This window comes from Notolepis coatsorum (assembly GCF_963971535.1).
Source record: "Notolepis coatsorum genome assembly, chromosome: 2".
In the NCBI taxonomy this organism is placed as follows: domain Eukaryota; kingdom Metazoa; phylum Chordata; class Actinopteri; order Aulopiformes; family Paralepididae; genus Notolepis; species Notolepis coatsorum.
Genome location: NC_140166.1, coordinates 190432709 through 190449638, shown reverse-complemented (window position 1 = coordinate 190449638; position 16930 = coordinate 190432709). Strand labels below are relative to the sequence as shown.

Genomic DNA, 16930 nt, shown 5'->3' with positions numbered 1-16930 from the left:
AATAAATCGGACTCACCACTTCGCTGTTGATGTCAGCAACGCGTTGAACAACGTTAACAAAACTTCGCCAACCGGCTACATACATCCAAGACCAAATTAAAACGTTCGCCAACTGGCTATATTCCAACTTCAAACAATGGAACTTCGGTCCAGTTCATTTGTTCATCATCCACCTGAGGGCTTCATCACTGTTCTACTCCCCTCGAGTTCTCCCTGCGGGCTGCGGTAATTACATCCAAATGTTTCCAAAAATGCAGCGTTCCCTTTACTATTTTATCTGTTAACTTATACATCTTGACTCCTCAGACACAAGGCTTTCACTCTCTGATGACAGCACTACGTTACGCGAAAATTAAACAGAAACTTAAGGTTATCCTATAACCCTAGTTATATGAGTATAGCGAGCCCGAATTATTTATTTAAAAACGAAGCCCTACCCACCCCGAACCTGTCGGGTCGGGTAGGGCCCCGTCGGGCTCGGGCAGGGTTGCAGTGCACCGACGAGGGAGAGAGATGGCGCACACACATTTACACACACTTCTGCAGTCCCTCCCGCCGTCCCTCTTTCTCTCTCTCTATCTCTCTCTCTCCCTCTCTCTCCTCGCTCGTTCTCTGCCTGTCAAACCCCATTTGAGGAAGTGTCGGGTTACACTATGCCTACATCCCAGACACACACCCAGTCAAGTTTGTGTGTGTGTGTGTGTCCCAGACGAGGGAGAGAGATGGCGCACACACATTTACACACACTTCTGCAGTCCCTCCCGCTGTATCTCCATCTCTCTCTCTCCATCTCTCTCTCTCTCTCTCTCTCTCTCTCTCTCTCTCTCTCTCTCTCTATAATCTGCACTATAATGGTTGATGTGGGCAGTGGAGGTGAGTACAACCAGGGGCGAAGCTATGCAAATCAATGCTATATAAACGTCACGGAAACGTCAAATCAGAACAGTTTAGTTGAGTGAGGGAGGATCTCATGAACTCGAGACTAGACTGATGAGTCAATATGATAATTAGAGACACAGACCCATTGATACTAACCTGTATTACTATAAAACCATGCTAAACACAGAAAAAAGGCATTTATAATGCATGTCCCCTTTAATATTTGTCTTTTCTGAGACAGTAGGAAGGCTGAGAGGGAGACAGAGTAGGAGAGACACAGGAGAGACAGTTCTTTCTGGAGACAGTAGGAAGGCTGAGAAGGAGACAGAGTAGGGGAGACACAGGAGAGAGAGTTCTTTCTGGAGACAGTAGGAAGGCTGAGAGGGAGACAGAGTAGGGGAGACACAGGAGAGACAGTTCTTTCTGGAGACAGTAGGAAGGCTGAGAGGGAGACAGAGTAGGGGAGACAAAGGAGAGACAGTTCTTTCTGGAGACAGTAGGAAGGCTGAGAGGGAGACAGAGTATGGGAGACACAGGAGAGAGTTCTTTCTGGAGACAATAGGAAGGCTGAGAGGGAGACAGAGTAGAGGAGACACAGGAGAGACCGTTCTTTCTGGAGACAGTAGGAAGGCTGAGAGTGAGACAGAGTAGGGGAGACACAGGAGACACAGTTATTTCTGGAGACAGTAGGAAGGCTGAGAGGGAGACAGAGTAGGAGAGACACAAGAGAGACAGTTCTTTCTGGAGACAGTAGGAAGGCTGAGAGGGAGACAGAGTAGGAGAGACACAGGAAAGACAGTTCTTTCTGGAGACAGTAGGAAGACTGAGAGGGAGACAGAGTAGGAGAGACACAGGAGAGACGGTTCTTTCTGGAGACAGTAGGAAGGCTGAGAGGGAGACAGAGTAGGGGAGACACAGGAAAGACAGTTCTTTCTGGAGACAGTAATAATAATAATAATAATAATAATAATAATAATAATAATAATAATAATAATAATAATAATAATAATAATAATAATAATAATAATAATAATAATAATAATAATAATAATAATAATAATAATAATAATAATAATACATCTATTTTATATAGCGCTTTTCCAGGTGCTCAAAGACGCTTTACATGGCAAAACAAAACTATGGCAAAACAAAAAACAGAACAAAACAGAACAAAAATAATACAAAAGAAAATAAACCCAACAGAATTAGAGGTCAAAAGCAAGATTGAAAAAGTGGGTTTTGAGGGCTGATTTAAAAGATGGCAGGGTGTTTGCATCACAGATATGGCTGGGGAGGGCATTCCAGAGGGAGGGGGCAGCAGCAGCAAAGGCCCTGTCGCCCCAGGTCCGGAGCTTGGTCGTGGGAGGTGTTACGAGGTTGGCATCTGCAGACCTAAGGCGAGGGGTGGGCGTGTGACGGTGGAGGAGGTCGGACAGGTAGGGAGGGGCAAGGTTGTTGAGGGCTTTAAATGTGATGAGTAGTATTTTAAATTGTATCCTGTATTTGATTGGAAGCCAGTGGAGGTCGTGGAGGACAGGGGTGATGTGATCAGAGCGACGGGTGGAGGTGAGCATGCAGGCAGCAGAGTTTTGGACATATTGGAGTTTATTGAGGATAGTGTTTGGTGAGCCGTAGAGGATGCTGTTACAGTAGTCCAGTCTTGATTATATGAATGCATGAACCAGTGTTTCAGCAGCGGAGAGTGATAGGGAGGGGCGGAGATGAGCAATGTTCCGGAGGTGGTAGAAGGCCGTTTTGGTTATGTGGTTCACATGGGGGAGGAAAGAAAGGGTGGAGTCCAGGATGATGCCAAGGTTACGGACGTGAGTGGAGGGGGTAACAATGGAACCATCAATATTTAGGGAGAAATCCTGGGTGTGGCTGGTGAGGGATTTTGGACCGATAATGATGATTTCTGATTTATTGCAGTTTAGTTTGAGAAAGTTATTTTGCATCCATGTTTTGATGTCTGTGAGGCAGGTGGTGAGGGTGGAGAGAGTGGCTGGAGTGATAGTCTTGGTGGAGAGGTAGAGCTGAGTGTCGTCTGCATAACAATGAAAACGGAGACCATGTTGGCGGAGAATTATACCAAGTGGAAGGATGTAGAGGATGAAGAGCAGGGGACCAAGTACTGAGCCTTGGGGGACACCATGAGTGATGGGGGCAGTGGGGGATTTGCAATTGTTGATGGAGATGAATTGGTGCCTGTGTGAGAGGTATGATTGGAGCAAGGTGAGGGGGATTCCGGAGATGCCAAAAGAGGACTGGAGACGAGTGATGAGGATGGGGTGACTGATGGTGTCAAAAGCAGCGCTGAGGTCTAGGAGGATGAGGATGGAGAGGGAACCAGAGTCGGCAGAGAGGAGTATGTCGTTGGTGACCTTTAGAAGAGCAGTTTCGGTGCTGTGTCTGGTGCGGAATCCGGATTGAAAGGTATCATAAAGGTTATTGTTGTCGAGGTAGGATTTTAATTGGGAGGCAATGGCTCGCTCAATGATTTTTGAGAGGAAGGGAAGGTTGGAAATGGGGTGGAAATTATCAAGGGTTTCGGGGTTGAGTCTGGGTTTTTTTAGTAAGGGGGTGACAGAAGCAATTTTGAGGGCGGGGGGAAATAGGCCAGTGGTCAGAGAGGAGTTTACGATGGAGGTGATTAGGGGAGAAAGGGCAGGGAGACAAGCCTAGACTAGGATGGAGGGGATAGGTTCCAGGATGCAGGTTGAAGTTTTCATTGTAGAGAGAATGGAGGATAGGTCCGATGCTGTGATTTCAGTGAAGGATGTAAAAGGGGGGTTGGGCGGTGGAGGGGGGGTTGAATCCGGAGGGGAGATATAGTGTTGGCGGAGGCAATTGTTAGTTGGGTGTGGATTTTGTAAATTTGTGTAGGAAGGCTGAGAGGGAGACAGAGTAGGGGAGACACAGGAGAGAAGGTTCTTTATGGAGACAGGAAGGCTGAGAGGGAGACAGAGTAGGGGAGACACAGGAGAGACAGTTCTTTATGGAGACAGTAGGAAGGCTGAGAGGGAGACAGAGTAGGGGAGACACAGGAAAGACAGTTATTTCTGGAGACAGTAGGAAGGCTGAGAAGGAGACAGAGTAGGAGAGACACAGGAGAGACAGTTCTTTCTGGAGACAGTAGGAAGGCTGAGAGGGAGACAGAGTAGGGGAGACACAGGAGAGACAGTTCTTTATTGAGACAGTAGGAAGGCTGAGAGGGAGACAGAGTAGGGGAGACACATGAGAGAAGGTTCTTTATGGAGACAGTAGGAAGGCTGAGAGGGAGACAGAGTAGGAGAGACACCGGAGAGAAGGTTCTTTATGGAGACAGTAGGAAGGCTGAGAGGGAGACAGAGTAGGAGAGACACAGGAGAGAAGGTTCTTTATGGAGACAGTAGGAAGGCTGAGAGGGAGACACAGGAGATACGGTTCTGATGGGATTCAACCCCAGGCCAGCAGGGGAGCATTAGGCAGGGGTCCCAACCATCACACCATCTCTGGACACATGTTCTGTTCTATTCTATATATATTTTTATTCTATGAATGAATGAATGACCATTACATTTATATAGCGCTTTTCTAGACACTCAAACCACACAATGTAGGGTGGAAATTGCGTCCTTCACCACCACTGGTAGTACTCAAACTTGGGCTACACAGGCTCAATGGCTGCCATACACTGGCACCAGGCACCAGGCACACATCACACTACACAATGGCTGGAAGGCTCAGGAGACAGGGATTGATATCAGCCAATTAAGCAGAGAGATGATTAGGTGGCCGATGTCAGAGACCTGATTGGGAATTTGACCAGGAACGTTGGGCGAACCCCCTACTCTTTGCGATAGGCGTCCTGGGTTCTTTAATGACCAAATTCAGTCAGGACCTCGGTTTAGCGTCTCATCCGAAGGACAGCACTCGCAGCTGTACGGTGTTCCTATCACCTAACAGGGGCATTGTTACTGACAAGTCCAGAGGACAGAGTGCCCCCTGCTGGACAACAACACCACTTTCCGACAACGGCCTTGACCGGGGCTCGAACCGGTGATCTTCCGATCATGAGTCCGGACCTCTACTCATGTAGCCACGCTGCCGGACATTATAGCCTAGTCCCTATACATTTTCAATATATAACGTTCCAAGATCAACCCATGTAGTTAGGAAAACTACTCTACTACTAGCTTTATTTATTAAAAAAAATGTCAAAATCCAGTTTTAATGGTGCACGCAGGGACCTGCTATTTCCATCGCATCACTACTGAGTCCCAGTAGAGTTAAATGGTGAGAATCCACCACAGCAATGTCACTGAGTCTGTTGTGTTTACTGTTTACATGAGAATGGTAGACACCAGAGGAGAAGGTGGGCGAGAAACTGTAGCCTGACATTTGAGTTGGACCTCTTCCATAGTCTCGCCTCCACAGACACTTCTGGCCCACTTCTCCCTGGCTTTTCCCCAGGGGGGCCGTTTGGGGGACACCCGCCGCGGTGCTGTCACTGTTGACACACATACACACACAGAGACAAGTGCAGCACACACGTGAGTGTGCCCCCCCCCCCCCCACACATCTGGTGCCTTAAAAAACAAAGGGTTCAGTGGCAGTGCTATGGTTGTGCCAGCCTGCCTAGAGCGCTATAGGAGTGACACAGATAGAGAGAGCATACACACATACGCACGCACGCACGCACACGCACACGCACACACGCACACGCACACACGCACACGCACACACGCACACACACACACACACACACACACACACACACACACACACACACACACTCACTCACTCACTCACTCACTCACTCACTCACTCACTCACTCACTCACTCACTCACTCACTCACTCACTCACTCACACACACAAGTAAATTAATAACAAGTAATGAGCCAGTAGAACAGTGATGACAGAGCCATTTGTAATGTCAAGCTTTGTTTGTCCAAGGCCACTCCCTCACAACCACCAGAGAGGCACATGCTGCCTTCTCTTCTAAAACAAATAAACAACCAGTGCCTGAATCGTCTGGGGAGCTGTAGTTACCACCCAGTACAAGGTACAGTCAAATTAAAGCTAACAGCACATGATGGCCCCTCCGGGCTCTGTTGCTTCTCTTGGTGTGTGCTGCTTAACCTACTGTAGCAGGGTTTGTTTTCATTATCCCTGAGACCTCTTGGAATATTATAATCACGTCTAACTTAATGATTAAAAGTAATTACCTCCATCCCATGATTGATTGATTGATTGATTGAAAACTTTATTAACAGATTGCAGAATGGGTACAATACAGTACAGCTCAATACACACAATTGTTAAGGGGATGCAGACCAGAGAAAGACTTTCGTCTTGTTTACATCAGGGTCCCCCATTTTCAATTCATCGTAACATTTATGACATACATGACATACAGATAAACGGTACTGTTACATCCAGACATCTATGACATACAAGATATACAAATATACAGTACTGTTTAAGAGACAGAGTTTCTAAAAGAGAGTACATATACATTTGAGGGGGAAGAAACTGTACATTGGAGGGGGTTGGGTGGTGGTGGTGGGGGTTGGATATATTTGCAATTCTCCATTGTGCTTCTCTTCAACGTCTTCCAGAATTACCCCTATCCACGGGTACAAATGGTCACCCAGTGGTTGAACAATGCTTTGATCAGTAGTTTCATGCTGTTGTATTGGATTTCACAGCATGACAACTATGCTAGCACATTTTTACACACAGGTCCCATTTGAGACTTATGCGATACTTTGGAACCAAATATTAGAACCAAATATTCTATTACTATCACTGTATGTGTGTATTTATTTCTATATGTGGTATGCCTCGTCAGGGAGGTGCTGAAAAACTAAACTAAACCACAATTTAGACTTTTGTGACTATTGCATATAAGCTAATAAACTAAAGCAATGCATATGTTCCCATAGGGGAAAGAGGGGTAATATGAGCCAGTGTGGGGGAGAGTGGGGTAAGATGAGTTTATTGTTTTATTGGATCCCCATCAGGCCACGTGAGCGGATCGGCGCGGCCGAGAAATCCGCTCTTCGCTCTTTAAAGCTTGGTCCGCTCCGCTAATCGCTCATGTTGACCCCGCCCCCAAGTCGCTCTCCGCTCGCTCCCCGCTCACCTTGAATCGAGCGCTCCCCACTCCCCGCGCCAGATCGCTCAGCAGTTTTTTTTTTTTTTTTTTGGAGCATGGTGTAAATTAGCTCAAACTACAACAGTCTACACCCCCTGGGCCCCTTAACAATTGTTTGTATTGAGCCGCATTGTAATTGTAGCCATTCTGCAATGTTAAATAACGTTGTTTATCCATTCACTAGTTCTATTAAGCGATGATAGGCTAGCCGAGCCACAATGCTATGGTCGCTGCCATTAACGTTAGCATGTAAGCTAACGTCAACAACAATGGCGTCGATACTTTTTCTAACTGGAGTGAGTGTGGGCGTCTCTACAGTGACAAAGCCTGAACAGGCTAGCCTATCACAGGTTCACCCTTCTCATTGGTTGAAAATGGCCTTCATGTTTGTACATCGCCATCTGTTGCTTTGGCATTGTACTGCATGTATATATTACATCAGTGTTAAACCACTGTGAGCGGCCTGGAGTGGATTGGAGCGGAGGAGAACTCTCGCTCCGGACGTCGCGCCGACTCATTTTAAAACCCACTCCTCGCTCACGTCAAAACCGGCCGCTCCGCGCCCCGCGCCGCTCACGCTCCGATCCGCTCACATGCACTGATCCCCATTAGTCTACACCAAGGTGAGACTACTCTTCCTGGGGTCCAAACATTTAAATTACAAACACAATTAAAAAAAAAAAAAAAATATATATATATATATATATATATATATATATATATATATATATAACCACAAACATTGAAGTACTCACAAGAAATCTTCACAACAAACAAAACAAGTGAATCAAAGCTCACTCAATATTCATAAGTCAAATATCACAATTCTCCAACCATAGAATAGGGGAGAACAGGGTTGGTTGTCACATTCATTATATTTTGGTATGGAAATGTCCAGAATTGGGATCAGAGCCCACCTACATAGTCTTCTTTAGAGTAAGACAGCTGAACTTGAGGTGAGAGGACTTTTTGTGTTTTTCATGTGAAATTGTAAATATTCAGCTCCTCAGCCTATTTATCCTCCCCAGCATGCCTCTGTGCTTAATCACCATGTAATTATATAAACATATATACAGTAACTCAAGTATGGAATGTCCTTTGTGCCTTTTAATTGTGCATGTGTAGGCGTGCGTCCGGTCCATACTGGCCTCTCTCTCTCTCTCTCTCTCTCTCTCTCTCTCTCTCTCTCTCTCTCTCTCTCTCTCTCTCTCTCTCTCTCTCTCTCTCTCTCTCTCTCTCTCTCTCTCTCTCTCTCTCTCTCTCTCTCTCTCTCTCTCTCTCTCTAGGAGCTGCTCTTTTACTTGAATGCACTTCATAATTCCCTGCCCGTGGGTCTGGTCTCTGTGGGGCTCCTCTGCCTGCTGGAGTCACAGTAATATGCAGATAGGGACAGTCCACTTCAGTACAGTCCCCTGCGCCCCATGTTGTAAACGCCACTGCCAGGGTTTATCATTCTACTGTATTTTCCACTGAGGATGTCAGTCCTTCAGTAGTCAAGGGGAGAGAGAGAGTGTGTGTGTATCTGTGTGAGAGAGAGAGAGATATAGAGAGAGAGAGACAGTGAGAGAGAGAGACAGTGAGAGAGAGTGAGAGTGTGAGAGAGTGAGAGTGTGAGAGAGTGAGAGTGTGAGAGAGAGAGAGAGAGAGAGAGAGAGAGAGATAGGGGGGAGAGAGAGAGAGAGGAGAGGAGAGACATGGTTGTCAAGACAACAGAGCCTCAGCCCAGAGGAGGAACAAAGGGAGAGGAAGAGAGGAAGAAAGAGTAGAGGAAGGAAGGGGAACCACTGAATGTAATAAAGCTTAGCAGCATGTCTCCGACTGTGCTCTCCTCACCCAGCTGTCACCGCTAACTGTCTGCAGGAGGGAATACTCAATGTTGCTGTCAGTGGGTCATACTGACTACGCACGCACACGCACACACACACGCACACACACACACACACACACACACACACACACACACACACACACACTCACTCACACTGTGTACAGCATGTGCAAAAATCCACTGCCATTCTACTCACACAGTTCCGATGGCCTGTGTTCATACATACTGTACAACCTGGCTAATCCCAACGGGAAGACAATTACTTCAGACCCGTGAAACGCTCAGATGACTGAGATGCACTGAAAGAAAGTATCACTGATGTTATGTATATGTCGACCCAGACATCTGCATAGCGGACCTAACTTGAAGATTCAATGTTTGCAATGGCAACCGGTATATCAACGAGAAAATTACACGATTAGTCATATATTTAATAGAATCTTTGCTTTGATAGATCTTTCATTCATCTTATCTGTTTGAGGATCTGGTCAGTTTGGCTGTCAGAGGTTTGGATAGATGAGAGTCATCAGGTTCTCTTTGGTCTTTGGGAAAAGACAACTGCAACAAGACGGGATCCCAGACACTCAAAAAGCAAAACAGGAAGAGAAACATGTTTAAAAGCCTTTATTGTGGCACGGATACAGTACATCGTTTTTAAAAAAAAAGCCATCATGTTGTCACCAAGCTGGTCTTCATTATGTTTATCCTGTCTTTTTATCCTGTCCATGATGCAGAGAGACTTGGTTTTGTAGTGTTGTATTTCAAAGTAAAAATGTATGAATTAATAATGAAAATAAACTGCATACAAAGCAGGACTTCTTCATGTAAAGTAGTGTTTGTCAGGTTTCTTGATGGCTCAGTGTAGTAGCCGGCTTAATAATGCTGGCCTCGGACTAGACTGTTTATGTAGCTGTATGTAGATGTAATGGCTGTCTGCTGGTCTGCCTGTCTATATCTGCCCATTGTCAGCCTTTCTCTGCCTGTCTCATCCTGTTACTGACTGGCTGTGTCTCTGCCTGTCTCTATGTCTCCCTGTCTCTCTGTTCCCCAGAGATCTGTCTCTTGACCCGAGGCAGACGGACAGCCAGCGTGCGAGCGGACACCTACTGTCGACTGTACTCTCTGTCAGTGGACAACTTTAACGAGGTGCTGGAGGAGTACCCGATGATGAGGAGGGCCTTCGAGACGGTGGCTATTGACAGACTGGACAGGATAGGTAAGACCATATTAATGACTGGTACGATATGGTCATATGGTAAGACCACATTAATGACTGATAAGATATGGTCATATGGTAAGACCATATTAATGACTGGTAAGATATGGTCATATGGTAAGACCATATTAATGACTGGTACGATATGGTCATATGGTAAGACCATATTAATGACTGATAAGATATGGTCATATGGTAAGACCATATTAATGACTGGTATGATATGGTCATATGGTAAGACCACATTAATGACTGATAAGATATGGTCATATGGTAAGACCACATTAATGACTGGTACGATATGGTCATATGGTAAGACCACATTAATGACTGGTACGATATGGTCATATGGTAAGACCACATTAATGACTGATACGATATGGTCATATGGTAAGACCATATTAATGACTGGTACGATATGGTCATATGGTAAGACCACATTAATGACTGATACGATATGGTCATATGGTAAGACCACATTAATGACTGGTACGATATGGTCATATGGTAAGACCACATTAATGACTGATAAGATATGGTCATATGGTAAGACCATATTAATGACTGGTAAGATATGGTCATATGGTAAGACCACATTAATGACTGATAAGATATGGTCATATGGTAAGACCACATTAATGACTGGTACGATATGGTCATATGGTAAGACCATATTAATGACTGGTAAGATATGGTCATATGGTAAGACCACATTAATGACTGGTACGATATGGTCATATGGTAAGACCATATTAATGACTGGTAAGATATGGTCATATGGTAAGCTCCATTCATATTCTGCAAATAGGGCTAAAAAACACACACAAAAAAACAAGGAATATCACAATATTCAAAATAACTTGTTCCAGTATTGATATATATATTTATGTATTATCTGGTATATCTGCTTAATGGAAGGGAACACCTCACAGTTTTAGGTAACTGCAAACAGAGCTTTTAAAAAAAAAACTTTGCCTGTATACATAGACGGGTGAAACAAAGCTAAATCTGAGCTTTTGGAAAATGCTAATGTCATGACCAATGGCCCCTGTCCACTACCACCATCACTAACACCACCACTACCACCACCACCACCACCACTACTACCACCATCACCACTACCAGGGGCGTAGCTGGGGGGGGGTAGCTTAGGATGATTCCAAGGGCCCAGCACTGGGGGGGACCCAAAAATGTTTTTTTTTTTTTTTTTTTTACTAGACATCACTCAGGTGTATTATTGATGCTCTCATTGATACTATGTTTGTTTCTGAAGTGTGTGTGTGTGTGTGTGTGTGTGTGTGTGTGTGTGTGTGTGTGTGTGTGTGTGTGTGTGTGTGTGTGTGTGTGTGTGTGTGTGTGTGTGTGTGTGTGTGTGTGTGTGTGTGTGTGTGTGTGTGTGTGTGTGTGTGTGTGTGTGTGTGTGTGTGTGTGTGTGTGTGTGTGTGTGTGTGTGTAGACTATTGCATTGGTCCATTCATTGAAGATGAACGCAATGCGACATCCTTTACTAGGCTCACCCACCAACAGTGCAGGTGCTGAACTGCTGATCCGAATGTATAGGTAAAAACCATATTATGCGTTTTCATCAATAAAAAAATGGCCAAAGAAATTTTCGCTCGCGCACTTACAAATACATTCTTTCATGGGGCCCAGAATCTGGAGCTACACCCCTGACCACCACTACCACCACTACCACCATAACCACTACTACCACCATCACCACTACCACCACTACCATCACCACCACCACCACCACTACTACCACCACCACTACTACCACCACCACTACCACCACCACTACCACCACCACTACTACCACCATCACCACTACAGGGCTCTACGCTAACCTTTTTCACTAGGGGCACAGGTGCTCCTAAATGAAAAAAGTTAGGAGCACACAAAGAAATTTAGGAGCACCCAAAAATATTTAGGAGCACAGTGAAAATATTTCAAGTAATTTTTTTTTTTTCAAAAATAAATGTATATTTGTACTGTGCTAATAAATAAACATATTATTTAATGTGTGTAAATTAGCTCTTGCTACAACCCTGCATGTTTACATATTTTGTACTTGATGTTCATTAACATGTGCTGTCCCTATCAAATAAACTATCAAATCAAACTACTGCTACAAAAGTAAGTCACTTAACTTTAGCTTTTGCCCCTTTTATGCATACAATGCCTATGTTTTGGCTGTGTTGCTCTTCTAGAGAAATAATCCTTTCAGGGTTGCCTATTGAAATACTGTACACCTCCAGTACAGAAACATTGTTTATGAGTTTGCGTGTCAGGTAGACCATTGATTGACAGTCGAGTCTGCCAATTACGTCACACCGCTTGCACTCCGGCCGTCCGGCGCTGCAGCTGGACCCTATTGCCCACCTCTGCTGTTCATAACGCTAGCCAAGTTAGCTGTACACACAGATACACAGTGGGCCAGTGACTCTGGTGTAGGGGTGTAACAATGCATCGATCCTAAGGGGGAAATTCAACTGCATCGATTTGAAAATGTTAGAATCGATTATCGCAATTTGAATGTGTACACAGTGTTATGTTGTTATCATGTCCGTTACAGTCAACACAACGGCATACGCTACTGCATCAACGTTATGATTAACAAAGCAAGGCATTCGTTTTGTTGCATTAACGTTATATTACTATTGTTATTGCTAAATCTAGGTGTTCTAAAATATATTGCTATTGGTAAGACTAGAAGTTACATGTCTCGGGAAACTCTCGCATATCGCAATGGTGGCGTTTCAGGAAGTAAACAAGCCAAATGAGAGCTTCCGATTGGTCATTTGCTTTCTTTCTCTTGAAACCAGTCACGTCACTCTACTGTGATTGGACCGTTGGCTTGAGTGCAATGTGGGACTTGTAGTTTTTTAACGTTTCTCGCGGCGGAGAAAAAAAAGACGAGAGGCTGTAATCTGTACTCGCACACCGTGCGCATAATTGAGTTTTACGGTTCGCACACACATATTTTTAGGGGCATATGCGAGCAATTTGGTCGCACTGTAGAGCCCTGCACTACCACCACTACCACCATCACTACCACCACCATCACTACCACCACTACCACCACCACCACCACCACCATCACTACTACCACCACTACCACCACCACTACCACCATCACCACTACCACCACCACCACCACCATCACCACCACCACCACCACCACTACCACCATCACCACTACCACCACCACCATCACTACCACCACCACTACCACCACCACTACCACCACCACTACCACCACCACTACCACCATCACTACCACCACCACTACCACCATCACTACCACCACCACTACCACCACCACTACCACCATCACTACCACCACCACTACCACCATCACTACCACCACCACTACCACCATCACTACCACCATCACTACCACCACCACTACCACCATCACTACCACCATCACTACCACCACCACTACCACCATCACTACCACCACCACTACCACCATCACTACCACCATCACTACCACCATCGCTACCACCATCACTACCACCACTACTACCACCATCACTACTGTAACTGAGGGGTACAATTCCCTGACTGTATTGATAAGTATGGTATCATTAAACCACTACCGCTCTGATCCTTCACAACAACTACCACCATCACTACCACCACCACTACCACCATCACTACCACCACTACCACCACCACTACCAGCATCACTACCACCACCTAGGGTGACCCGGTCAAAATTGTTCAGTAGCAGGACAACAGCACTGCTTTTGCGGGACAATGCGGGACACGTAGGTGAGGGAGGGGGGGGGGGGGGGGGGGAATATATATAATTGCTAATTAAAATTAAATAAATGTATTTATTATTTAAATGCCTTTATTTCATATTCGACGCCGACGGTATATATATTAATCTTATTAAACTGTAGATGCTTCACCTAGCACCGGGATGTGTGACTGCACAAAATAAGCACCGCTGCAGGGGGATCTTCTCACTGAGAACACACAGCCTGCGTTTTACTTTTTTTTTCTTTCCCCTCACGATTTATTTAACGTGCCCTGGCTGGCTGGCTCGGCGAGGCTCTCTCTCATGGTTTTCTGGACAGCTTCGGTCCCTCGCTGGCTCACGGTGGTGGCGCATCATCATCCCCCGGTGCAAGGTCCGCGTCTCGCCGGAGTCATGGAGTATTATTAGCAGTTTAAAGACAGCGCAACTGTCTTTCCGGTATCTCAAGTATTTGAGCCGTGCCGCTTATTAAAGTCGACGCGTAAATACGGCAATTGGGGGGTAGAGGTGCGTGTTCATCGGCAGAGGGGTCGGCCGGTCGGCGGAGGAGGGGGGTAGAGGTGCATGTTTCTTCTGACTCGAGTGACACTGACACACTTAATTGGAGCGAGGCATTAAATGAACAACATTTAAAACATTTTTTAAATAATAATAATTATTATTGTTTTTACCATGATCTTTGAAATGCGAAACGCGGGACAGGTGGTCACCCTACCACCATCACTACCACCACCACTACCACCACCACCACCATCACTACTGTCACCACCACTACCACCACAACTAGGACAGAGAGGCTTCGGCTCAGCTTCTTCCCCCAGGCCATCAGAGCCCTGAACAATGAACACTGAGTGCCACAGAGCACTGAACTTTCCACACACAAGCACACATGAGCACACACACGACATGCACGCTGTGCACGCTCGCACACTAGCAGCCACTTTAACATGAGCAGGCACACACTCATGCCGCACACGCCCACACTTATGGCCAAAAGGAAAGGTCACTTTAAAAATAGTATAGCAACAGTAACAGTGTATTGCACTACCAAAGGATCTAGCATGTCCTACATGCTATGTAAATAACTATGTACAGATACCGAGATGTCCCACCATGTTACCTGCTTGTTACCTGTTTATTGCACAATGTTGTTTTTTATTGGATTCTATTATATGTTGTACCACTGTATTGCACATCGTTGCGGGCAAGACCACCCGCAATTTCATTGTATACTTGTATGCCGTGACAAATAAAGCTCTTGACTTGACTTGAATAGTACCACCATCACCACCACCATCACTACTACCACCACCATCACTACTACCACCACCATCACTACTACCACCACCACCATCACTACTGTCAGCACCACTACCACGACCACTAGTACCACCATCACCACCCCCACCACCACCACCACTACTACCACCATCACCAATATCTCTGATCATCTGATATTGGCTCCTACTCACCAGTTAAAATACATCAGATAACTTTGTGAAATTTTAAACAGGCTACTCTTAATATCAATCTCCCGAACTAAGGCTGATGTATTTTAATTATTTGAAGAAAATGTATTGTGTTGCCTGACTCGATCTGTTCAGCACAGACCTTCTATTAGGTAGGTTTTTTAAAAGCCCATTCATATTTTCCATAGAGATTTACACCACAAATGGCAGAAATGCTGATTAAAGGCATTCAAATTGACAACATGCCTGATACTGGATTAAAGGATTACTTAACACTTTCAGCGCCATAAACTGTCCCCATCTCTGCCGCTAGAAGGCCAGCTTAACCTCTTCCACCCGGAGCCTATTTTCTGAAAATCAGCCTAAAATACATACCTAAGTAAATGGAATATTGCTCCACTTCTACAAGGTCCATTTGCATATTCTTGGTATCTAGGGACATCTATGACCTCAGTGAATGTATTCCCAGTGTCAGAAATATTGTGTCTATTACTAGGCTTGCTTAAATTGTGATGAAACAAAGGAGAATATGAATTATGATTTTTCTTTGCATCTTTGACAGTGAATAACACCATGCTAATAATGACCAAACATTAACTGATCTCGTTCAGTACCTTCTTGAAATCATGTGTACAAAAAATCGAAGGAAATGAATACAGGTAAGATGATTAAACAGACGGTTCTGTAGATACAGTACTGAATTCTCCCATCCGGACCAATGCAATTTGAAATATTATTATAGAATATAGAATAGCAGGCTTATAAATTACCTTATAGCCAATTCGCACATTTATATATATACATATATTATCTTTCAAACGGCCGATTTCAATTTGGATTTAGTATCACCAGGCGTGCATAAGAACAGATAATGAAATCTACTGTAATCTACTGTACTTTTTAATTTTCACCACAGTGCATGTGAGGGCTGGAGGAATTCTGCATGCAGCCCAACGAGGGGGCGTGCCGTTTTTCTGCTTCACGCACCTGATGGGAGTTTGCAATCAGCTCGGGAGAGTACTAGTATTGCAGACTCCCCTCCACTCCTTGTCGGGTCGTTCTTGTTACTACCATCTACTGCCGCGTCTCCGGCGTGAGACGTCGTGCCACCCCTGTACATCACCACCTGTCGCCGTTTCCTGGAGTGGGACACCGTCTTCGCTCTCTTACTACTCCACGGGAGGATCCCAGTGTTCCCACTCCAGATGTCCTGCCGGCTACTTCCCAACTCCCTCTACATGGACCTGTTCCTGGGGTGAGGCTCGCCATCGCTCTCTATTACTCCACGGGAGGATGCCCGTGTTCTCACCCCATTCCCCTTGGACCCCCAGGTTGCTGCGCTGCCCGTTGGCAGCATTCGGGTCGGGAGGATGCCGGTGTTCAATGAAGAGTCCTGTGTATTTTTGCCCGTGTTTCTGGAGGATTTCCCGTGTACCTCTTTGCCTGTGTGCTAGAGGATTCCTGCCTGTGCGCCCCTTAAAGGCACTGTGCCGCGTTTTTTGTGTTCATGGACTTTGGTGTTTTTTCCCCCTTAAAGGCTGAGTGCCGCTTTTTTGTATATAATAAATCATGCCCTTGTTTTGGCTAACTCTGATTACCTGTCTGTGTCGTGCAATTGGGGTTGC

The 16930-nt window shown here is 45.4% G+C and overlaps 1 protein-coding gene across 1 annotated transcript in view; it reads left to right on the top strand.

Moving 5' to 3' along the window:
• hcn2b (hyperpolarization activated cyclic nucleotide-gated potassium channel 2b) overlaps positions 1-16930 on the top strand; it is a gene marked incomplete at both ends in the record, with an annotated part of 135362 nt that overhangs the window by 104793 nt on the left and 13639 nt on the right. The window contains one exon of the mRNA XM_084307819.1: positions 9900-10064. Coding sequence (XP_084163945.1) covers positions 9900-10064 — 165 coding nt within the window. The remainder of the gene's footprint in view (positions 1-9899; positions 10065-16930) is intronic.